The sequence below is a fragment of the Acomys russatus genome, chromosome 2, assembly GCF_903995435.1.
Source record: "Acomys russatus chromosome 2, mAcoRus1.1, whole genome shotgun sequence".
NCBI lineage: Eukaryota > Metazoa > Chordata > Mammalia > Rodentia > Muridae > Acomys > Acomys russatus.
The window spans coordinates 12,719,382-12,744,834 of NC_067138.1; the positions used below are offsets into that span (position 1 = coordinate 12,719,382).

Consider the following 25,453-nt stretch of genomic DNA (forward strand, 5'->3'; position numbering starts at 1 on the left):
TATAAATCTATTCCTGAGTTTTCCCTTTCATTCCATTGCTTTGATGATCCTTATATTATAGCTAGGATTTTAGATACTGAAAATTTATGCCATATTTGACATTTGACAAATAATCTTAACTCATGGTCAATTTTTGGTCTTTTCCTTATTATCCATATACATTTTTGTCCATTTTGACAACTGGCTTGTCATTCAAAAATCATTAGTTCAACTAGTAAAATAAAACATTTTATTCATAAACTATTTAGGGAACCTAATCTTTATTATGTTGAATTAACCTATATAAAACACTTTATATCTATCTCAATTGGGAAAGTATTTATTTGCATCTTTCATAAAGGTATGCTCTTTTATTGTAAAATGTATTACTAAGTAATCTTATGCCTCGTGTTGTTATTGTATATGAAGTTTTCATGATTTAAGAGGTTATTTATTAAGTATATCAAACCTAGTACTTTTTGTACATTTCCCCTTTTTACCTTACTTTTTAATGTCCATAGTAAATTTTCAGTCAATACCCTTGAATTTTCTAGGTGTGTAATAATTCCCAATGTGCACACAGCTTCAGTTTATTTCTTTAACAGTATCACCCGGCAGCTTATGTATTGGTTGTAATTTAATCCAGCTCCTGACTGGTGAGTCTATCACCTCCTCTGTCTTCCCACTAAACATGATACTGGCTTACATTAATTAGTCCAACTATTCTTATTACGTCTTTATTTTTAAAGTCTAGAATATGCAAGGAAACTCAAAAGCTAAAAATACAAATGCAAAACTAAACAGGAATTAAAGTCCTAATTCCCAGGCCTAGCTCTGGTCATGCAGCATGTGTGCTGCCCGAGACTGGTTAAGTGTAGCTCTTACACCTCATCCAAGAAACTTCTATGAAGCTGGAGACTCTAACAGAGGTTCTCCACTACAGAGAAATATGTGAGTACAGTGCCCAACTACAACGTATACAACCGTAAGGCAAGCCAATACACCTAAGACTCAGGAAAGATCACAGTAGAAGAAACAGAAAGATTATAAAAGCCAAGGGAACAGGACACCTTTAGGAAGTTAAGTGCCCCCTAGACATGACAGGAAAACTGCATCCCTGAAGTCTAAACAAATTTATAATAGCAACAAAAGAATTTGTAAAGAAAAATTATAAACCCACTTCACTCATGGATATATAATAGAAAAATCTTTTATTAAGAAGTTTACATCTAAATGGTGGCATCTGTCTGCTTCTGTAGTATCGCTCATCTAATTGCAAGGTATGCTGGTCTTTTCTACTTGTTTTCCTCACAGACAGATCTTTCTATCAAGGAGAGCTAACAGCCATTTTGTTATTCATCACTGAATGTGTTTGCTTTGGTCCATGAGTGAGATTTCTGAAAACTTGTAAGAAAACTCCAAGTAAACAAGACAGTGAGTGTTGTAATCTCTGTCCCTCTATAACTTAGGCTATTCTTGTAATGTGCTTTCCTGCCCCTCCCAGATGAAACAGCAGTAATGGGTTTTACCTTAGATTACTCACCATCTTGTCCAGTACTGTTTAGATGATGTTTCCAAGCATGGGTTGCCCTCTTGACTCTATACAGCCTACACTAACATGATCTTTCTCTTGTGTACACAAATTGAACTCAAAATGAACTTTGCTTGCATGATCTTACTTAACCCTCAGAATGCCCTCAGAATATAAATTGTCTGATGCCCTGAATTAAGTTGGCTATTGCATGAGACTTTAACCCACCTCATTTTTAGCTCTGTTCTCCCAAGTTCATGCCACCAGAGTGGCAACACCCAAGCAGCTACTTGGAAGAGACTGGGAAGAAAAGTACAAGGAAACTGCTAGGCTTCAGGAAACAGCAACTTTCTTCTTTGGGGAGGAACACACTACTTAAATAAAGCTCTGTGTGACTGTAAGAACCTGCCTCTTACAGTTCTATGGAAAAGAGAAAATTAATGTTTTCTGTGATCCTTCCTCCCCATTCAAATTTAAAAAACAAACAAACCCACCCACCTTCTAATTGGACCCCCCCCCACTTTCTCTAGCACAGGGGGCTTGCTCAACTCTAGTTGCCCTCTCCCCACTTTCTCCTTTTAGCTTTTGTTCAGCTTTAGCCCTGCTCATTCCAGATCCTGGCAATACAAGTTTGTGTACTTTATCTTGTGTCTAACATGGCTGTAGTTGTTAAAAAGATATACATTCTTAAAGAACTCACCATAGAGAAATGGCCTTTAAGATGAAAAGACCCTCGTGGATTATGCAGGGTCAGATTCTTAGCTACAGAGTCCCATAAACATCCTACATATTCTCTTTGGGGTGGCTTAGCCTGGATTTCAATTGTTTTAGGCAGTTCTTATGTACATCTGGTAGTCTGTGCATGGTATCTTGAAATTTTACCCAAACTAGAGTTTGTTCTATCATTTAGGAGCTTTTGATCTTGTAGGATATCCTTGATACAAATAAACACATTAATAAATACACTATAATGTTAAACTCTTCTCATTGCTTTCAAAACTTTAATAAGTATGTGACTCACTCAAGGTCTTATAACAGCAGATTTTAACTCAGTGTGTTTATGTATATATGTGAAACCCCATATTCTGCATTTCTTACAAGTTCTCAAATAATGCTGCTATTAACACACTATGGATCACACTTTAGGGAAGAGACAATAAACTACTCAGTATAGTTTTTACTTTGCTTTTATTCTTAAGACAATTAAATAAAACTTTTGAAACAAAGAGTAACACTTGAATATTACAGTCTTCTGTGATCTCCACAATAACCCCATTAGCACTATGAAGGTAAACATGCATAGGTTGACTGGCCTAACCTGCATAGCATGCTCCATAACCAGATCAAATCCAGGATTCTCTTTCATTTAGCCAAATTCTGTACCTATGAGACTATATTGTTTCAAACATTTGGCTAATTTACCCACTTTAACTAATGTAATCATAAAAATGGCACCTAGAATGAAAAACTTTAAGTATTGGTTGATGTTACCTAGTCAAGCCTCTCCATCTTTCTTGTAAATATTCACAGATAACAGACAGAATCAAATAACTTTAAGAAAGTAAGCTACCAGACACAGAGGCTGGGACTGAACTTGGTTCCTCCAAAAGAGCAGCAAGTTACTCTTAACTGCCAAGCTATCTCTCCAGGACCAATTTAATTTTTTTAAAAATCATTTATTAAATTTATTTTATCACTTTATTCAAGTTAACTCACAATAAAAGCATCATATAATTAGCTTAAAGAAGCCATTCAAATGCTTGCTCACTTTCAAACCAGCTCACAGAGAAGTTCTACACTGCTAGAATGGCCAACTGAAACCATGGAGTTTTCTGTATACTTTTACACATTCGTTATCAATGACATTTTTATTCCTGCTTTTAATTAAAATAAATTATGATTATATTTATTTTGAACACATAACACGGAATTTTGCTTATTGTACCTAGAATAACACTCACTTTAATGTTATCACTAAGTGTAATAAAAGTTTATACTGTTGAAAAGCTTATAGTTACCCTGGGTTTAAGAGGTTTGACTGTGGGAATATCAGTTCCTTCAGCTCTTTGCCTACTTGAATCAAAAGTCTTCCGTTTTTTAGTGGCAGTTTTCTGGCAAATGGGTCCATGTTTTTTCTGTTAAAATGAAGAAATGCAGCATAGTATTTTCTTTGCTACAGAAGAGAAAACTAAAGACCATATTTTTAAAAACACAGAGAGAAAAAAGATACATTTTTTTCTGTAATTAGATTAAGCCTTAAAACATGCACGCGCGCGCACGCACACGCGCACGCACACGCGCACGCACACGCGCACGCACACACACACACACACCCTTACCCTTAACTACCATTCAGGATATTATAAAGGAACGCTCTCTTAAAATATTATCAGGAGTCACTTAATATTCTAGTTTTCACTGTTGTTAAGAATAAACAATAATGAAACAACTCAAACTCACTTTAGTGAAATGTCCTTAGTAAATACAAAATATAGATATAAGAAATATCATTAAAGACAAGAATGATGAGACTTGGGGTTATAAGAGTTACCCAGCTGGTAGCAAAATTACATAAGATAACATAAGCATAGATTAATACAACACTAAGCCAAAATAACAAGCAGAGAGAGGTCAAACTTGTCTCCTTCCTATACTCCTAGAACTCAAAACACAAGCTTGCTTTCTTCATCTACGACTTCACTGAACTGTGGAATGGTCCATATTTATAGATTGTTTTGCTGATAAATGGTAACTCATTTGTTTATTTTAGACAAACACAGTTAAAATTATCTTAGCTAATATCCAAATAACCATGTCTATAGAAAAAAAAATTTCTCCCTCCACTATAGAAGCTTTATTTACTGAGATGGTGTACAAATGCACCTTTGTTTCTTGCGCATTTCAGCAAATGCTCAAGAAAATGGCACTGTTAACTTTATAAAAAAAAAAAAAAAAGGAAAAGAAATGGCTTATTTGGTAGTGATGCCAATCAGGAACCCACTATCTACCTGAATTTTTTTAAGCTTTATTTTTATTAACATTGGACTATAAGTAGCCCTTAACTGTTTGAAGATGTACTTTCATGTGTAGGATCATGAAGTATGTATGTGTATCCAGTGCCTGCCGGGTATCCAGAGGCCAGGAGAGGGTAGGATCCCAGAAAATGGAATTATGGGGGGCTTGGCCTCTCTCGAACAGTAACAAGTACTCGTAACTGCTGAGTCATCTCTCCAGTCCCTAGAGTAAATGGTTTAAATGTCTTTTTTGAGAAGAGGTCTCACTCTACATCTCAGGCTGGCCTAAAAACTCATAGCAATCTTCCTGGCTTAGACTTCCAAGTGTAAGGATTACAGGTATTAGCCCAGCTTTAGGCTCTATTTCTCTTAAATGAAAACAATGCTAGCAAGCAATTTTCTGCTGTTCTCACATGTTTCTTGGATGTGTCAAGTAGGCATGTGGTGCATACTTAGAAATTTTACTATATAAGCTGAAGTTTTAATAATTGACATAATTTATTTAAATGAAAAGGAATGTGCGGGTTTTTTTGTTTTTTTTTTTTTCTGTAGAACTAAAATGCATAATTTGAAAATAAGATGAAAACAATCACTGAAGATGTAAGGATATTTCTAAATGATTACAACACAGCCATCATTACTTAGAAGGCTTCTGTAATCAGGACATTTAAACGTTAATTCCTCCCTTTCCTTAACAGAAGTAGCCTACAAGGCACACAGTACTGTGACAGAACTCCAGTTAACAGACAAGCATTAATATCAAAATACTAATAACTGCACAATTAATTTTGAAACTGAAAAAGATATAAAAGCATAATTATTAATCTCTATAGACCTGGGTAACTCTACCAACATTAAATAGACATGCTTTTTTCAATTTCTGCAAGTTAATGCATTTTTAGCAGCACTTCTATACTGGCCAAACAACAAAACCATTCTTTCCTTTGGATGATTTCAAGCACAGAAAGAAAACAGAATGAGTGGCCCTATTTAGTCACCATACCACTCACCAAATCCTCACATTTTAGGAAAGAAGCCCTGCTCCTGCAGGACTTTAAGGCCAACTGTAGAGATTCTAACATTTTATTAAAACATTTGTACTTACATTTATGGGGTGCATTGTCCCTTAAATTTATGTTTAGTGTCTATCTCCTAATTCTCTAGTATTCCTACAGGCCTAGAAGATTAAGCATGCAACTACAGAGTTTAAATCCAGTCACAGAGATAAGACTAATCTTCAACGATTATCCTATATAAATTCTCTATAACTTTCAACCATAGCAAGTGTCCTCAAGCGTGAAGCACACACAGATACACTAGGCCCCAGTGCAAACAGGTCACAATCAGCTGACTCACCAGTGCTAATGGAAAGAATGTTCTTCCACAAATCTTGCAGGGCAACAGTTCTCCAACTTGGACAACACTTCCATTTTCTAAAACATAAAATAATCTAATTAAAAATTTTCAGAACTCATCATGCAACTTTAGTTTTCTTTTTAAATTTTTAAAAACTTATTCACTTTACATCCTGATTGTAGTTCAGTCTCATCCCTTTCCCACTCTTCCTCCCTCTTCACCCCCCCTTCACTTCTCCTAGTCCTCAAAAATAGGGAGACTCTCCTCCCCTATTATCTGACCCCAGCCTATCAAGTCTCATGAGGACTGCCTGCATCTTCTTCCTCTGTGGCCTGACAAGGCCACCCCACAAGGAGGAAGTGATCAAAGAGCAGATAATAGAGTCCATGTCAAAGACAGTCCCTGCTCCCCACATTAGGGGTACCGACATGGAGACTGAGCTGCATATCAACTACATCTGAGCAGGGATCCTAGGTCCTCTCCATGGATGGTTCTTCGTTGGTGCATCAGTTTCTGCAGCCTCGCTGGACCCAAATTTGTTGGCTCTGTTGGCCTTCTTGTAGAGTTCCTGTCCCCTCTGGGTCCTTCTCTCCCCCTACTCTTTCATAAGACTCCTTGAGCTCTGCCCAATGTTTGGCTGTGAGTTTCAGCTTCTGCACTGAGCCCTTGCTGGATTAGAGTCTTTCAGAGGACACTTATGATATACTACTGTTACATCTCTTCAACTGCTTCTGGTGTCTATTCTATTTGCCCTTCTGAATGAGTATTAAGCATCCTTCCCAAGGTCCTCTTTGTTATTTAGCTTCTAAAGATCTGTGGAATGTAGTATGGTTACCCTGTATTATATGGCTAATATCCATTTGTAAGTGAGGCTACAGACTGGAAAAAGATCAACAGCACTATATCTGACAGAGGGCTAATATCTGAACTATATAATGAACTCAAAAAATTAAACACCAACAAACCAAATAAACAAATTAAAAAATGGAGTACAGAGCTAAACAGAGAATTCTCAACAGAGGAATTAGTGAATGGCTGATAAACACTTAATGAAATGTTCAATGTCCCTAGTCATAAGGGAATCAGAATTAAGGCTAAGATAAAAATCTCAAGTGGCAATGCATGCTGGCAAGGATGTGGAGAAAGGGGAACACTCCTCAATTGCTGGTGGGAGTGCAAATATGTACAACCACTTTGGAAATCAATCTGGCGCTTTCTCAGAAAGTTGGGAACAGTGCTACCTCCAGACCCAGCTATACCATTCCTGGGCATATACCTGAAAGATGCTCCACCGTACAACAAGGACTTTTGCTCAACTATGTTCATAGCAGATTTATTTGTAATAGCCAGACTCTGGAAACAACCTAGATGTCCCTCAACTGGAGAACTAATAAACTGTGGGACATTTACATAATGGAATACTACTCAGATATCAAAAACAAGGAAAGCATGAGATTTGCAGGTAAATGGATAAAATTAGAAAAGATCATCCTGAGTAAAGCAAGTCAGACCCAGAAAGATACACATGGAATATACTCACATGTAAGCAGATATTAGCCATAAAACTTTAGTTTTCAAGGTTTTCTCTTAGGTCTCACAGGTGAGTTGAGAGTTTTTACTTAAAAGTTTCATTTCAAAATGAGCAAAATTATCATTTAAAATGGCCTGGGGCTCAGAGTTATCAGGACACATAAAACAGTGATAATCCAAGGATAACCAAATTGATAAGGCTAGAAATATATAGTTATCTTTTAATTATTTATATATACTGAAAATATAAGAATTCAGAATTGCATCTGTCTTGGTTATAGGCAGGAAGAACTCTCTCTTTTCAATAGTTAATCATCCTGAGCTTATGAGGGGACTCTAGAATAAAACAAAGCTTGTTCTATTTATCAACAGATAACACAAAATATACATATCCAAAGTTAGAACCACCTAGTTATGTAAAGTGCATTTCTGTATCCTGCAAATTATTCATTTTTATACCGACCTGTAATACTTGCATTAAGATTATCATTAGACTTTTACTCTGAGGTATTCTGAACTCATTGGGAAGAATTAATTAAATAATAAAGTTAGCTACAATTTGTATACAATAGGCAGATCTACTATGTACTATGATACAAGAAATATGATTGCTGAAATGATACAAAAGTAAAATATAAAACTTTGCTCTTTGGGACACTATGCAACTGATTTGATTAAACATTTTATTTTCTACTTAATTTTTCTTTTTCTTTTTTTTAATTTTTTATTAATTTATTCTTTTACATCTCAATGGTTATCCCATCCCTTGTATCCTCCCATTCTTCCCTCCCTCCCATTTTCCCCTTATTCCCCTCCCCTATGACTGTTCCTGAGGGGGGATTTCTTCCCCCTGTATATGCTCATAGGGTATCAAGTCTCTTCTTGGTAGCCTGCTACCCTTCCTCTGAGTGCCACCAGGTCTCCCCCTCCAGGAGACATGGTCTAATATGAGGCACCAGAGTTTGTGTGAAAGTCATATCCCACTCTCCACTCAGCTGTGGAGATTTCTATTAAACTTACTTTCATACCTGTAATTTTCTAAAAGTGAATTGGAAACCTGTAAATTGCCCATATATCTTCTGTTGCAATTTCACTGATCATGCCAGTCTTTATTTATATAAAGGTGAGTACACAGAAAAATAATATAGTGGTCCAAAATAGACCAGTAAGAAGATACTCAAGGCAGCCACAGAAGAACTTTTGTTCTCGCTCTCCTAGTACCCCACTGCCCTATTTCACTGTTGAACAGTGACTGCTTGTAATTCAAATGGAGGTGCGACATCTGTATAGTAGTAGTTAAAAGCAAACTTAAGAACCCTCTAGTGTTTTCCTCCTCTACTACTGGCATTAAAAAGGTTACTTAAGAAAAGGAGCCTCACTGAGTTCCCATATAGAACCTCATTAGGTTCGTTAAGATAAGAATGTCTTAAAATGAATGAGTCAAAATAGCAATAGTAGGACATGTTTAATAATCTACTAAAGCTTCCTAGGTTTTCATATATTTTCATGAATTAAAAATTCCATAGCATGCATTAATACACACATATACACAGTCCACTTGCTTAGAAGTATACTTCCTTAGTTATTACTTATTGAGTCCATTATAAAGCAAAACCTTATGAAAATTAATTCTTGAGGCTGCAAGAATAGTTCAGTGATAGATGCTTACTTAGCATGCCTAAAGCCCCAGGTTTAATCTCACACACACACACACACACACACGCCTTTCTTAATTAACCATTTAAAAGAAAAAGAATTCAATTCAGTGACATAATCTGGAGGCTATTAGGGCACCTACTAGTTACCAGGCACATACTGGAGCTCAAGGGTTGAACAACACAACCGTTATTCTTTGAAGCCAACACAACCCACTTATTTATTTATCTATTCAACCCAGCAAGAATGGAATTGTCTCTCATGTTTATCTAAAAAGTTTAAATCTTAATAGCTGCCATAGTTTTATCATATAATGAAATCCAATTCTTGTATTTAATTCTCACAAGCCATGAAACATGTTCAAAACGTCTTCAAAGGAAAAAAAAAAAAAAAACAATGTCACAAAAATAAACATAAAAAGGAATATATACTGCAGCAGTAATCTCAGGCTATGTGTGGTCCACTCCAATCCTGGCACTCTAGAGGCTGAGGTGTGGACTGGGGCTTTAAGGCTAGTTTGGGCTCCTTAGCAGGACCCTGTATCAAAGGGGCAGGGGAGAGGTGGTGTCTTAATTTTCCATTGCTGTAAATACACTATAACCAAGGCAATTTATTGAGGTTTATAGTTTAGTGGGTTAGGTCCATGACTTTCATGATAGGGAGCATGGGAGCAGGCAGGGAGCTAACATGGTGCTGGGGCAGTAACTAAGAGTGTTCATCTTGAGAAGGAGAGAGAGAGAGAGAGAGAGAGAGAGAGAGAGAGAGAGAGAGAGAGAGAAAGAAGAAGAAGAAGAAGAAGAAGAAGAAGAAGGAGGAGGAGGAGGAGGAGGAGGAAGAGGAGGAGGAAGAGGAGGAGAAGGAGAGAGGGGGGGAGCACGCTAACTGGAAATGGCATGGGTTTTTGAACCTCAAAGCCAGCCCCCAGTGACATGCCTCCTCCAACAAACAGCTTATATATCATTCCCAAAAAGTTCCACCAACTGAAAAGCAAGTCTCAGTCTCAAGCTGTAAATGTTTTTATTTCCTCAGATGAGGGGATGAGATGAACTTTCACTGTCTGGTTCACCTCAGCTGTTCTCCAAGCTGACTGACTCAAACTGGCTTCTCTTAGCTTCCAACTGAATTCATCTACCTTACCTCAAACTAATTCTGGTAATGTTTTAATTTCCAGGCTCCTTCTCATTCTATTGTTTGTTCTGCCTTCATTTGTCTCTAGCTTGTTCTCTCTGCAAACTGTCTTTATAAAACTGTCCCAACAAGCAGGTAACTTATATTGCTAATCCCACTACATGGGAATAGCTCTGAGACTAACTGAGAAATGAATGTCTAGGCAGTCTCTAGCCCAACAGAATCCCTGAGAATTATTATTAGATGGCATCCTTCATATGGTATGAAGATTTACAAATGTCTTTTTTCCAGTGCATACAAAGAGCAGAGAACCAGCCTTAATTGTTCTGGGCATCACACACACACACCTTCTACATTTATAATTTTGGGACTGTATAATGCGAGAAATTATATGTTTTCAGAACAAAAGAACTGCACACTGGCAATGGATCAGCTCCTCAAATAGGTATCACTTTCAAGCATGGCTACTTCCTTCTATAAATTAACCTTATCTTCAAGGTTTGGGATTAAAGCTGTGTACTCAGGGCATATCTGTATTCCAGCCAGATCATATTGCAATCCAGAGTGTGTCTACATTCTAGTTGAATCATATAAACTTAGAAGGTCTTTGGATTCGATCCTTAGCCAGAACAGCCATCTTGCTAGATTAAAATTCCTCTACATCAGTGAAACAACACATTTCCATTCTCTAGCCTCCATAGGCGTATTGCCATATCAAAATGCATTTAATCCAACTTCAAAAATCCCCAGTCCTTCAGTCTCAACAAAGTTTAAAAGTGAATCTCTTCTGAGACTCAAGATAATCGTTTAATGGTTAACTCCTATAAAAGCAAAAGTAAAACTACAAACTTCCAAGATACAATGGCACAAATTATATATTATCATTTCAACGAGGAGGAAGGGGACACTGAAAGAAAATATTGGATCAAAGCAAGACTAACACTCATCAATGTAAACTCTAAATCCTGTGGCTCCATGTGTGACTCAAAAGGCTTCTTAGGTGGCTCCACCCAAGCAGATCTGTTGACTACAACCCACTTGCTGACTACAGCCATCTGGGCTTGTTCTACTCGCTGCTGCACCTCTCCTTAGCACATGTACCATGGTTTAGGCATCTCCAACATCTTGGGGTCTTCTAGCTTTCACAGCTTCATGCGATGGCCTCTCTACGCCTCGATGCTGGGACTCCCCTTCCAAATACCTGGCTTCAGGGGCGTTCCTTAACTGAAGAACATATTTTTTTTATTCCTGTATCATTCTTGACCATAATGCTAGAACCACTTGGCAAATGCCATAAAGTTCAGCTTCCTGCTTGGGACAGAAACTGGCATCATACTTGGTTTTGCATTAGCTGCCTTTGCTGCATAAATGTTATGTCTTACAAGTAGGAAGCTTAACTCTAGTGAGCTCCTACCCTGAGGGTGCCACTCCCTTTACTCTATCACACATCGAGCCTTCCCTTATCTCTTTCAGCACAAACCTTGACTCCAATATGAAATTTCCCAATGCTTTACCTCCTCAAGTTGTTCATTTTGTGTATCTCTGTTGCCTCATTCTTTTTCACTGTACATCTGCCTAAGTGTGATAACTAATATCCAAGTGACACAGTCAATACTAGGCTGTCTTGGAATCTCCTCTACAGAGAAATTAGTCCAAAAGTCTTCTGTTTGGACTCAGGCAGATTCTTAGGACAAAGGGGGAAAAAACACATTCTTTGTCAAAATATGACAAGAATGCTATCTAGCTTCCTTGCTAATATTGTTTCCTGAAACTTCTTGAGCCCACCATAGTCCACATTGCTCCCATCACTATGTCCCCAAAACTCCTATTAAGACAGCTTAGGAGATTCCACTTGCAGCATTCCATCGTTTTCCTGGTCCAAAGTCTCAAAGTTTTCCACATTTCTCTAAACATCATGGTCAGGCCTGTCATAGAAATAGCTCCTTCCTGGCATCAACTTGTGTCTTAGTTACTTTTTTACTGCACTGAAGATATCATGACCATGGCACCTTATTGAAAAGTTTATTGGGGGCTCAGTTTCAGAGGGTTATTCTAGGACAATTATGACAGAGTTCTAAGTGAGAATGTCATGGATTTTAAAACCACAAAGCCTATTCCCAGTAACACTATCTCTTCCTACAATGAAGTCACACCTTCTAATCCTTCTCAAATACTTCCATGAAGTAGGGACCAAATATTAAAACATATGAGCATATGGGGGCCATTAGCATTTTTAAAGTCTTTCAAAATAAGAAAAACACAAATTTCTACTTTCCTTTTGATTTACCAACATATACATACTTGTTGATATCAACACCTAATAAAAAAGTACACAAAGTGGTTATGATAAATAAATTAAGTCTCAAAACCAGAAGCTATATTTTGTTCTATGCCATTATTTAAAAGTTGTAACAGTAACAATAGTACAGTATTGTCAAAAAATAACTGGACTCTGTCATAGATTATCTAATTTTAAATTGTAGCTCTACCACTGGGAACTAAGTCCCTGAATAGGAATTTAATTGCTAAGGTATAAAACAAACATGTTAGGTTATAGGACACAAGTGCTTCTTTTTGTTTTGTTTTGTTTTCTAATCTACAGCATAGCAAAAGCAAATTTCAACAAAACATGACAACTACGTTAGAAAGAAATACATATGGATAACAAAACACTTCTGTTGTACTTTTTAAATTCTTCAGATATATGAATAAGCTAATGCATATGGAAAACAAACACCCCAGGTATCTAGACAGAGAACTGAGAATGTAAAGAGTTCTATACCAAAGAATATGTGCTGTCTCCTTGTTAAAGGTTCTCACCAGTTGAACTAGAAATAAATATGTAGCTAATTATATGGATAGGTTCAGCTTAGCACCTGTCACATATGGATAACATGCATTAAATCTACTGGAAACTTGAGATTAAGATGTTATATAATAAAATTATTTACATGAATACTTATGCTTCTTGAATTATGCAAACTACACAAAGCTCTCTCAAGTGACAAAATCTAGACAGTCTTAAAGCACACAAAAATGCAGTAAAGAAATGACATTCACGGGGTGAAAATTGTAGCAGAGACCAAATACTGTTGTAGGAAAAGCACTCAAACAGATTGGAGGGAAACAAGTTAATAAAGGACTTTATGATACCAATCAATGGTACCCTGCATTAAGTGGGCAGTGATTCCAGAAGACATGGGATATTATATGAAAATCTCAGTATCACATTCAGGACATTTCTTTATTATTTACTGGTTATAGAGGTCAACAGACTCCAAACTAGCAACGCTATTCCCATTGCTCTTGGTTGCCCACTATAACTCAATGGTTAAGACACTACAGCTAAAGACACCACACATGTTGGTTGCAAGACACAGGAAAATCAAGCTAGAACTGACTTGAAATCTTCCTCTCTGGTTACTAGCTTTCAATAGTGCCAAAAGGAGCTAGGGAGGAAGTATCTTCATTAGGGTTTCTATTGCTGTCAAGAGACACCATGACCATGGCAACTCTTATAAAGAAAAACATTTTAATTGGGGCTGGCTTACAGATTCAGAGGTCCATTATCATCATGCTGGGTGGCATAGCAGCACACAGGCAGAAATAGTACTGAAGAAAGAACCAGGATTTCTACATCTGGATCACCAGGCAGCAGAGAGAGTGACACTGGGCTTGGCTAGAGCATTTGCCCACCAAGTAACACACTTCCTCCAACAAGGCCACACCTCCTATAGTCCTTATGAGCCAAAGGGAGCCATTTTTATTCAAATCAACATAGGAGGCAGCCAGATGAGAAAAATATATGCAGTCTTACCCAGTGTTAGACTTAAGTGTTACAATACCAACCTGCCTGGCAATAGTGGCATGATGATTATGAGGGAAAAAATTACTTTTTTAATTTAATTTGACGGCTGTTCGACAGGATGGAATACATGACTGGTACTATAAATCTGGTCAAAGGTCCCTGGCTCAAGGGGCCATAGGCTCCAGAAGGAAGGAGCCTATTACTAAACAGACATAGTGTCAACTAGTGTTTTCAATATTTACGTTTATACCCATAGATTAGTGCTGCAATTAGCTTCAGCTAGAGAAGCTTCTTCTGAAGAGGGCAGCAGTTAGTGTAAAGACTCATAATCAATCAAAGTGTTGAGTGAATTCTGAGTGCTCAGCCAAGACTCAGGAAACATCTCAGAGGAGAGTGTTCAGAGAACATAACAACTGAAAGATGAGAAGCGCTGCTATGAAATGCTTTTCTCTGGACATGGCATGGCCACTACACTTAGAACTCACTGAGGTTACATTATATGCACAAAACTATGCCTAGACTTAGTGGGCATTTTTAAAAAATAGGCTAAAAAATATGAGAACAAGGGGATGTGCCTGGGCAGTAGGCCGGAATTGGGGCTGGATAGGATCATGATACATTGCAGATATACGTAAAACTGCCAAATTTTAAGAAAAATAAGAAAAATGCTTTATGTAAACATACTTTAGTATTCTGAAACTCAAAAAAAAAAAATTCAATCTTTTCCATATGAAACTTATCCAATTAAAAAGAGGAGGCGGATCGCTGTGAGTTCAAGGCCAGCCTTGTCTACAAAGCGAGTCCAGGACAGCCAAGGCTACACAGAGAAACCTTTTCTCAAAAAACCAAAAATAAATAAATTAAACTTGATTCTATTAGGAGTTCTAATATTTATTGGCTTCAAAAACTCTATAAGGTGTGAAATTATACTTTCATGAAATAGTAATATACAGAGATTTAAAAGAATATTTTTTATATTTATAATACTCTAGAATATGAAGAATATACTAGTTTTAATTTACTAGTTGTAATAAAGAATATACTAGTTGTAGCACTCTGAAATGTACAATTAACAGAAAATATCTTCAGAAAAATTAAAAAGTAAAAACGGTTCTGACATCCATTATGGTACACCAATTCACTAATGGGTAGTCTCATAAACTGTAAAGATCCACAGCTCATGTGAGTCCAACTTTCAACAAACAGAACTGAAATTGTTATACTACTTGCTTCCCGTGACCCTTTACAAACTATCTGTTATCAGATCTACAATCTTCAAAATATCTTAAAATTTCCCCTTTCAAATCACTTTTAAACTTCTCCATATACACATTTCACATTTTATTTCTCACACTCACCCTCCATACTGCTTTAATTATCTGACTTGGGCTTAACAAATACAATTTAGAAAATTAAAATTTTCTTAAAATCCTCAAGCCCTTCTCTAGAGAGATTCTGACGTCATTCCTCAGTATAGTTGTCCTTCTCATGCAGGGCTTCATTTACCGTAATTTCACCTAGTCAACCACAATCCAAGAGACTAACATTTATCTTGCTCTCTCAAGGTCACATTTTCATAGTTAATATCAGAGTATAATTATTCAATTTACTGTCGATCTCAGTATGCCTAATATAAAAGCTGAAGTTCTCACTGTTAAGTACGTACAGGGAAAACAGCACAGACAGCAGGCATCCGCTGAGGAGCTGAGAGTACTGCTGTAATCTCAGTCCTAGTTGTATTTCCCTACCTACCCAGCCTGAACTGCTACCTACCATCCCACTGTCACCAGTCCTTCTCCAATTCTCCAATTCCTTGTTACGTGCACAAGCGTCTATTAAGCATTATATTAAACAACGATTTGTATTTCATCAATTGAAAAATGATGAAGAATTCTGACATTTCCCCAAACTTATCAGGAATCCTTTTTACAACCAAGAAATACTCAAGACCAATGTCCTGAGTAGTTTATTTTCAAACACTGATATTATCTGCTTAGTCCTTCCCTCTCACTCACTCCCTACATGATTAGAGGCACACTTTCTAAGCCTATACCCTATATTAAAATAAGTCCCTTACTTGATTCAACAAATATTAATATATTTTCTGGCATTAGCAAAAATTGTTATGACATATGAAGCTAAAGGCAATGAAGTAGAATTAAAACAAAGGTCCCAATTTTATAGAGACTCTACTCTTCAAATATCAGATGAAAAAATTAAGTAAAAACAAATATTTAAAATGTCAGGTAATTAACCACATGAAGAAAAAAAAAAAAAGAATAAGGAGAAAGAACAAAAATAGCCAAGGTTATCTTCGGCAAGTGGACAAGATCAGGCAAAGCTTTGATAACAAAGATTAAGAAATCCGAGGTAACTACTCAACATCCACTAACCGCCATATTTACACGCCTCTTTTGCACCCTGTTGACTAGGCTTTTCCAGAGCACATGGTACTGTTCATAAGTCTCTTTGGACTTTAATGTTCTTCTTCTTTCAGTTTCTGTATTTCTTCCAAATCCTGAGTATCCCAGGTTTCACCACCTAAGCAAATTTGATGGGTTAGTACTAGATTTTTTTACCTACACCAAGGAAGTACTATAAACTTCTTTTAGCTTATTTGTTTTTCCATACATATTAGTTTCTTCCCCACATTCCTTTCTTTCATCCTCCTCCGCTTCTTCTTCTTCCTCCTCCTCCAGCAATTTTCAAAACTTCCTTAAACTCCAACCACCCAGTTTCCCATCCCATGTAACCCTGAAACATGAAATGCAGAAGTAGTTTATTTTCTCACTTTACTGAAAATGATTTGTCTAGGCAATGGCTCCCACTTGAGAGTGACAGCCACTAAAACCTCCAGGTAAATAATCTCCACGTAAGTGTGAGGTTTGTACATATTAAATCTGATACTCCCAAGTATTTCTAAAGCCAAAGTCATTAAGTCAGGAATCTTTTCACTCTTGCACCAAACAATCATATCTCATTTTCTAATCGCAAAACATCTTAGAAATTTATCCTCCCTTTTACATTTGCCATAGTTTTAATCTTCCTCATATAGATGCATGTGAAGTCTCTCCCTTTTATCTTGGGCATAATTATTTGGGCTTCAGCTGGTAGGCCAGAAAAGATGCACATCTAACACGCCTCCTTAAGTTATTAACCACTGACTAAGTAAGGACTTCAGTGCACTTGACATTTTGCTAATCTTTTTTTATGTGTATGTTTTATGCTTATATCGTCAGTGTGGTTTAATCTTTAATAGCTTTGCTTTCTTAGCTGAGATTCTAACTTAAATAGTAGGCCCAAAGTGTGGATTAGATAGAGATGGCCAACTGGTTACTTGCTGCTTTTGTAAAGGACTCAGGGTTCAAGTCCCAATATCCACATGGGGGAGGGGGGCAGGGGGCCTCACAACTGTCAGTAACTATAGTTCCAGCACATACGATGTTTCCTTTTGACCTGTGTCAGCACCAAGCATACACATGGTGCATATACATACATGTAAGCAAAGCACTCACACACATCAAGTAAAATACATTTTCAAAATATATACATCTTGAACTCATAGAGCTTTAAAAAAGAAGAGGAGGAAGAAGAGAAGGAGGAGGAACAGGAAGAGGAGGAGGAGGATGCAGCAACAAGAGCTTAGATAAAGGCTTCTTTAAATCCTGGCCATTAAAATACCTGAATAACAAATAAGTGAATGCTACTAACAAAGATGAAGTTATTTAATAAACCATTTATGCTAAGTTAAAACAAAACAGAAACATTAACAAAGTATGATGGCAGACTTCCACTAGATCTGTGTAACAACAGAGAAGAGTAATGAGACCCTAATCAAATTTCAGAGGCAATATTAAGATAATAAATTGAGCAGACTGAGTGAGGAATGGCCTGTCTAATATCTGCCATAATTGTTATAACCAAACCTCAGGAAAGCAATGGCAATACCATATATAAGGATAAAACCTTAAATTTTATCACCTTAATCTTACAGGTGATAAAATTTTAATAGATTAAAACTTCCCAACTCTGAAACTACTTCTATGCTCCTCAGATACATATAGGATGTAGTTTTCACATGAAAAGGGATTACAGTTTTTTCTCTAATTATGCCAGCCATGCAAAAGTTCTGCTATTATACAAAATGATAAGAAAACATTTGGTTTTAAAATCCAGTGTGCAATTTAATATTCATTTTCTGACAATTCCAGACATGAAATTACCAGAAGATCAAACACAACATAAACAGTATATGATTTATATGTAAGCAACTATATTTTACTTTTAAAGGATAGGAACGGCTTTAATAAAAGGTTTTCAGGAGTCTAGTAACTACTTTCAGCTAGAAATCTAAGTCAAATGTCAAAGATTATTTTTATTCAATGATGAAAATAAACAAACGTGAGGATTTTATACTACATACTGTCCTGTAACTGCCAATATAGAGAAAAGCTATCCAATAACTATTGCTTATTAAGTGAAAGCATGGGTGAAAAAAATTAAGGAATCGTATCCTTAAGACTCAAAGTTTTGAGCTCTGCAAAATGTGATGTAATAGGAACTGACTTCTTTCAAGGAAGGTGGGAATGGGGTGGGGTTGAAGCCAAAACAAAAACAAAGCAAATACGGGCACTGTTTTCCACTCAGTAGAACACTCTGAGCTTTAACTATGTTGAACCACTTGAAAGTGCTGGTACTCAGCTGTTCTGCCAGACAGAAAGAACTATTTTATTATTAATTCATTACAATTAAATACATGTAATGATGGCATCTTGTTCTGTTAGGGAAAAAAAAATCAGAGTTTAAGGGCCAGTACTGCTTAACATAAACCAGACTAATGAATCATGCTCATTCTGTATCACAGCAGGATCCATACGCTCTACACACACACACACACACACACACACACACACACACACACACACACACGCACGTCCGTGCACACACACAGAGCAACTGAATATCATCATAGATGTCAATTGTATCTCCAAATTTTCTGACTTAGATGGGCTAAAATATAAAGATTATTAGAATGGGTAGAGTTTTGACAATTTTTATTATTTGCATGCATAGATAAGTAAGTGAAACATTGGATGAATGTTTTTACTGTAACTGTTGGTCAGTAAAAAAAAAAAAAAACTCGAAGTATTCTGAAACATTCTTCTTTTACTATATCATTATAAAATCTTTGAACCCACTGTTTTCCATACAGTCTAGAGATATTTTTTAAAACCAGTATAGTTTTTAAATAATTAAAGTAAGTTGCCTGCAGGAGTCTCCAAAGAAAGAGATTTTTGAAAGAAGGTGTGCTGTCATTACAATTTCTCATTTCATGGTAACTTGAATGGTACACCAAGCAAGACCTTCACAGATTATCAGTAAACTGCAGCTGCACGTAAATGGTCAACTGGAATTCTTTTTCGCCCTCAAGGTGTTCAGTGAATGCTTTACTGCAAAATACAATTATGAAATAAAATCCATAATCATATTATTGTGTTTTCCTTCTGGTGCATTTAAATCACTGAAAAAAAAAGTTATCAGTTACCACTGTTCACTGTTCACACGCCATGGAACATTTATCTATAGTACAAGAAAATAAGGGTTCACAGTCCCTGTTCATTCCAAGTACATTAAGTGGTGAAAATATTTTTTAAGAAGAAAAAATAAATTGTATTAAGACAACAGGATCCAAAATTTCTGAAAGCTTGTTTATCAGAATGATTTACAGTTGTTTTTTTTTTTTTTTTAAATCTTGAAACTGTTGTCACCACAGCTAGGTTGTTGTGGGTTTTCTTTTTTTTCTCCCTTCCTTTGTTTTTAAGCTAATGTTGTCCTTGCATGGGATTAAAATGGATGAAAAGGAAGAAAAAGTGAAAGAAATGGAAACAAAGCAATCTGAAGCCATGGTTACAGCACCAAGATAAAGCCAAGTTAAGGAAGCAACGCTAGCTCTTTCCTAGCCATTCCTCCTGAATAAACCATTAAGGCTGAAGCTATTGTCCCTGCTGTAAAGCTGGCCAGGGACACTTCCCTGGGAGATAGATGCTCAGGCATCTTTCTGACCAACGTGCGGAAGAAATGGAAAGAAAACTACCCAAGTCTTGCCAAGGTGAGTGTCCAGAGCTAGCTGGAGGTGGGGCGAGTCCTGAGGGGTCAGCAAGGACTGGCAACCCGGACGTCGAGGACCTCAACCGAGAATACAGTTTGCAAAGATAATAAAACCTGACCAGAGACACTGACTGCCCAAAGGAGACTCGGGGGTCAGTGAAGAACCAGAAATGGTAGAAAGGTCTTGCAGGCGTGAACCCGCGGAGGTCCGACCCCACGGGGAAGCCGAGGACCGTGCCCCGCCGGCAGCCCCGTGGTCGCCGCGCCCGTGCAGGGAGGTCCGGCTCCCGCTCGGGCGTCGGCGAGCGCGGGGTCCTCGCCGCAGAGCCTGCCGGCCGCACTTGCCCCGGGATGCCAGGCCTCGGAGCTCGAGCCTCGCGGCCGCATCCCCCCGCGTCTCACCTTCCAGCCCCTCCATGGCTCGCCGCCTCAGGCACCGCACGCAGCACCCGCCGCCGCCGCAGCCGCCGCCGCCGCCCAGCTCCCGCTGTAGCAACCCAGCCGCGCCTCCCACACTCTAACATCCCGGTCTCCCATTGGTCCGAGCCGGAGGGGGCGGGGCTACTGAGGGCGGGGCCGCGCCTCCGGCGGTCTCCAGGGGGACCGCTCCCTCCGCCAGGGTTTTTCTAGCCGCCCTCCCTGGAAGCCGCAGAGGCTTTGGTTGGCGTCCAGAGTGAGGTCCTGCCACGCCTTTGTTCCACCCCAGCGTCCTTTAGCCTGCCCCGGCCCCTCTTGTTTTTCTGCTTAGAGTACCTCCGCACCTCAGGAGCGCCTCATCTCCAGCCAACACAGGTTGTCTTTTTGTGGATTCCTCTGAGCTCTAACAACAATCTAAACGAGCCTAGGACCCTCACCTTCCCGTGTTAGCCACCTTTTTAGTCAAAACAACATCCCCTAGACTTGTTCTTCAGACACAGCTCCATGGATTAAGACATTGTTTCCTAGATAGGTTATATTTCCTGTATGGGATTATGGAACTGAGATTGTGATGAACTTTTCAAAGCAGTTTTCTCAGTATAAAAAAAAATTGGGCCCACATTTGGAAATGAAACTTTCTCCTCACACAATCTTTCCCTGCCCAGCACTATGCTTTCATTCAGTTTGCTTTCCTTAGATCTAATGATGGTCGACATCTGATCAAAACTATGCCATACTGAGGACTTTAGACTGGGAAGCTAGCCTACCAATGGCACAAAAAGGCCTATTTATGTCAGAATCAAAAATGAACTCCAGCCATTTTTATGACGTTGCTTCCCAATCTTAACACATTTTACCTAGACTGAAGCACTTCGAAGATTTTACTTAGAAATAGTAAGCCATATTGTTTGCTGATTCAGAAGTATTATTTAGTAAGTTATCGGTGTTATTTTGTCTTTAACAAATCTTACATTATTCTCCTATTGATCTGTTTAATTCAAAAGTTATCAGTTATCCTATCTTAATTCTGTATACATTTAACAAACCAGTAACTTTCAGTTTAAACAAGTAAACCCCATGAGGTCTTGTCAAAGCGTGAATGTGGTAGAGTCCACCTCTTGTACAAAATCATATAAGAAACGGCCAGTTCTGGAATTGCCTCAGGAGTCTTTCTCTGGTTCTGCTCTGGCTGTCCCTCACTTCCGAGGTTCTAAGGCAGCAACAGCCCGGGTGACCTCCATACAGGCAAGTGAGTTACTCAATACTGTCTACAGAAAGATTTTCCCCCTCCATGTTTCTAAAACAAAATCAGATGAGGTTGGAGATAACTTTTATAGGAATACCAAGGAGGAAAAAATATACGCAAAAAGAAAATATAAAAATAAAGAAGCCATTTACTTTGCAGATTGCTAGTATTACACATGAAGTTAAGACAGATATTAAGATGATGGACACAAGCCTTACTGTCCATAAAATCTACAGTATCATCAATAACAACAATAATAAAAAGTTCCACCACCAACACCAAAAACACACTAAGAAAGAAGCCAGTCCACTTAATGTACAAACCTGGCCATGTGCATCTGCTCTCCAGAACCCAGAGTGGAAAGAGAGAGCCAACTCCTAGGGTGTTCTCGGACCTCCACACATGAAGGGCATGGCACAGACACACGTCAATTCACACACATGATCATATAACACTTTAGTAATAAAAAGAAAAAACATGCATCATGTTAAGTATGGCTTATGCCTCATATAGCCATGTATCCAATCAACAAAACAGGTCTACAATCTTGTTTTGAAAATTAAAACTTTCATCTTCTACATGACTCAGCAATTAATGTTTTGTCAATATCTGTGCCAAAAGTGAACAGAAGAGCTTGGATTTTAGACTCAGCTGGGTCTGACGCTAGAGCCTACCGTGATATCCATATGCTCCTCTCAGCCCTGTCTTGTCTCCTTCCTGTAGCAAAGAAGAAATCAAGCATTCAGACATGTTACTTAGTATACATTTGGATATATATTTCTATAGTGGATCTTAATTCTAAAATCATGTTGGATGGTCTTCTCTAAAGTGCTGACTCCATTTGTTTTGTTTTGTTTTGTTTTGTTTGTGACAGGGTTTCTCTGCCTAGCCCCGGCTATCCTTGGACTCACTTTGTAGACGAGGCTGGCCTTGAACTCACAGAGATCTGCCTGCCTCTGCCTCTGCCTCTGGATTGCTGGGACTAAAGACATGCACCAGCACACCTGGTGATCCCAGGCACTTTTATGTTAGGGCCTTCTTGCCTCTGGCAGCTGTCTCCCCCAGTATTGGCCCCAATATAAATAAAATGCATTCGTCTCTGGTTGCCTGTTTCTCCCGCCCCCACCCCCACCCCCCACCCCGCAGCCTGTTATGTGAATGTCCTTCTTGGCTCACATCTCTGACGTCTATAGTCCATTCCATTTTCCTCATGAATTTATTTAGCAGACATTTATTGCTAACATTTTAGGCCTCAGGGGAACTTTACTACTAGACCAGTAGGAAAGGGAATGCCTCGGTTTTTTCTTTTATGCTCCTAAACTGTTATCTGTATCCCATTTTAGCTACCAAATGATGTTGGTAATTACTTGATAATGAGATTTCCTCATTCTTCTTACCGTACAAAAGGGAAAACTAAGTTAGAAAATGTTTGTCTGACCTGATCCAGACTCCTTAAGCAGGAAGTAGCTGTCTTACTACTCAAACACAGAATTTGTTCATTTCATGTTACATTCCCTTCTGCCACCATTCCCTCGAGCTGTTGCACCTTGATTCTTCAGCTTCAACAGGGCTGAGTCAGCTCCTGTCCCCGTGGTCAGAAGCTCCAGCTTTGTGTTGGCTCTCAGGCAAAGCTCCAGTTCCTCTTCAAAAGCCAGCCATTGGTTCTCACTCAGATCATTTGCACAGCACAGCTGAATGAGAGGCTAAATCTCTGTGATAAACACTGCTGGGTTTAACAAGCTTTACTGTGTGGGGCATTTCTCCCATCTCTGGCTACGCAAGGAATGACCTGCCACAGTTTCATAATCAACAACTAATACAATTAGTTTCAATCTTTAGGAAAAGATATATTTTTGGTAGTAAGTAAAAAAAAATTTTTTTTCCTTGTAAGTGAGAAAGGGTTGCTGTAGTCTGAAATTGCACATTTTTAACTGGGTCAGTTTTCTTCTTCCTTCCTCTCTTTTTTAAGGGTGAAGTAAAAGGCAAAGTTCACTAAATGCTCAGAGAAATAAATATGGATGGTTTATTATTGCTTTGCACAATCATAAGAGTACACTGCAGGACGTAGAGATGTGTTAAGGAAAAAGGTGTCCCAGGCAAGGGACCAAACAAGAAAGGAAGCTTTGAAGAGAGCAACCTAAAGCAGACTCCATCTTTCTGCTGCGGGGCAGCTGCGCTGCCCAAGCCTCCCTGCTCTCCCTTAGGGTCCTCCATTCCCTTCTACTCTCCTAGTTTATTTCTACACAGAAAACACTCCATTTCCAACCATCTAGGACCCCACCTATCCATCCCTTGCAATCAGAACTTCAAACAGACTTTCAATTGCTGCTGAGAATCTATTAGGTGTTCGTTCATTGGGTCTCCCTGGGTACACATCAGCATTTTAAGCATGGCAGGAAGCTTGAAATCTCTCTCTGTCTCTCTGTCTCTGTCTCTGTCTCTGTCTCTCTCTCCTTCTCTCCTTTCTCTCTCTCTCTCTCTCTCTCTCTCTCTCTCTCTCTCTCTCTCTCTCTCTCTCTCTCTCTGTCTCTCCCCCGCCCCACCCGATCTCTAGGAAGTTCACACCAAGTAGAGGAAGTCCTGCATAAGACATGATGCAGAGCTAATATGTCATGGAACAACTTCTAAAAGCTAACAGCTTAATATGAGAAGCCTTGTTAAGAAAACCATGTCTGCCTGGCACATTCTGAGAAAGAATAAAGAAAATGAAGATAGAACTTGTATACATCTTTTTATTACTCATAAAAATTTTCCAGTTTAACTTACAGAGTTCGGACAAAAGAATTTATATATTCAATGCCAGGGAACGAATTAATTCTACAGTCTAATGTGTCCTTCTAAAAAACTTGCAATCTTGTCATTTATTCTCTTTTTAACACTGTTCAACAGCTCCCTCATTACAGACACCACTCTACTGCCTTAATGCTCTGCTGTCATAGAAACCAGCGGATGTAACGGTCCCTTCAAACACAAATCTGCTGTCTTATATGTGTTTCTGATTTTAATGTACATAAACGACGTTTTACTATGGAGTTCTGCTTACTTAATATTTCATATTTAAGTTATCATTTGAAACAATGTCTTGTGGAGTCCTGTCCGGCTACATGTAGCTGAGGCTGTCCCTGAACATCCAGTCCTCCTGGCTCGGTGTCCCAAGTGATAGGATTATAAGTACACATCAGTATTCCTGGGTTTGATTTTAAATTTTGGAGTATGGTTTTCACGTAGGTCCAGAGATTCGCAATTATGTAACCCTGGGTTAGTGCTCTTACTGACACAGGCTTCACACTTTGCTTTCCCATCCCAGCAGTGGAGAACAAGCAGTTGCCTCTAACTTGTTGCTACAATGAACATCTTTGTGCATGTCCCCTTATGAACCTGGGCTCAAGTTCCTCTCGGATGCATCCCTGGATTTGATTACTAGGTTTTATTTATTTCCACTAAGAATGCCCAGATTACTCTCTACGGTGCTATACCAATTTGTGTACACTATACTCAGCAGCACATGGGGGGAATTTACCTTCCTACATCTCATAGCTGCCTTATCTCTCATTTTTTGTCCATTTTTAAGAAGCAGAATAAATTAAATGAATGGAATGTAAGCAGTTAAAGAAATTGAAGTGGCAAATAATTTTTTTTCAGCTTCACAGTCAGATGAAAAAGGGTTCATGAGAGTTTTA

The 25,453-nt window shown here is 38.3% G+C and overlaps 1 protein-coding gene across 2 annotated transcripts in view; it reads right to left on the reverse strand.

The window, feature by feature from the left end:
- Zc2hc1a (zinc finger C2HC-type containing 1A) overlaps positions 1-20,602 on the reverse strand; it is a 40,813-nt gene extending 20,211 nt beyond the window's left edge. For both annotated transcript variants that reach the window (XM_051158454.1, XM_051158462.1), the window contains exons 1-3: positions 20,513-20,602; positions 5,881-5,957; positions 3,529-3,645 (exon numbers count right to left, since the gene is read on the reverse strand). In XM_051158454.1, coding sequence (XP_051014411.1) covers positions 3,529-3,645; positions 5,881-5,957; positions 20,513-20,528 — 210 coding nt within the window. In that variant the 5' untranslated portion in view covers positions 20,529-20,602. The remainder of the gene's footprint in view (positions 1-3,528; positions 3,646-5,880; positions 5,958-20,512) is intronic.
- Between the last annotated feature and the right edge of the window lie 4,851 nt (positions 20,603-25,453).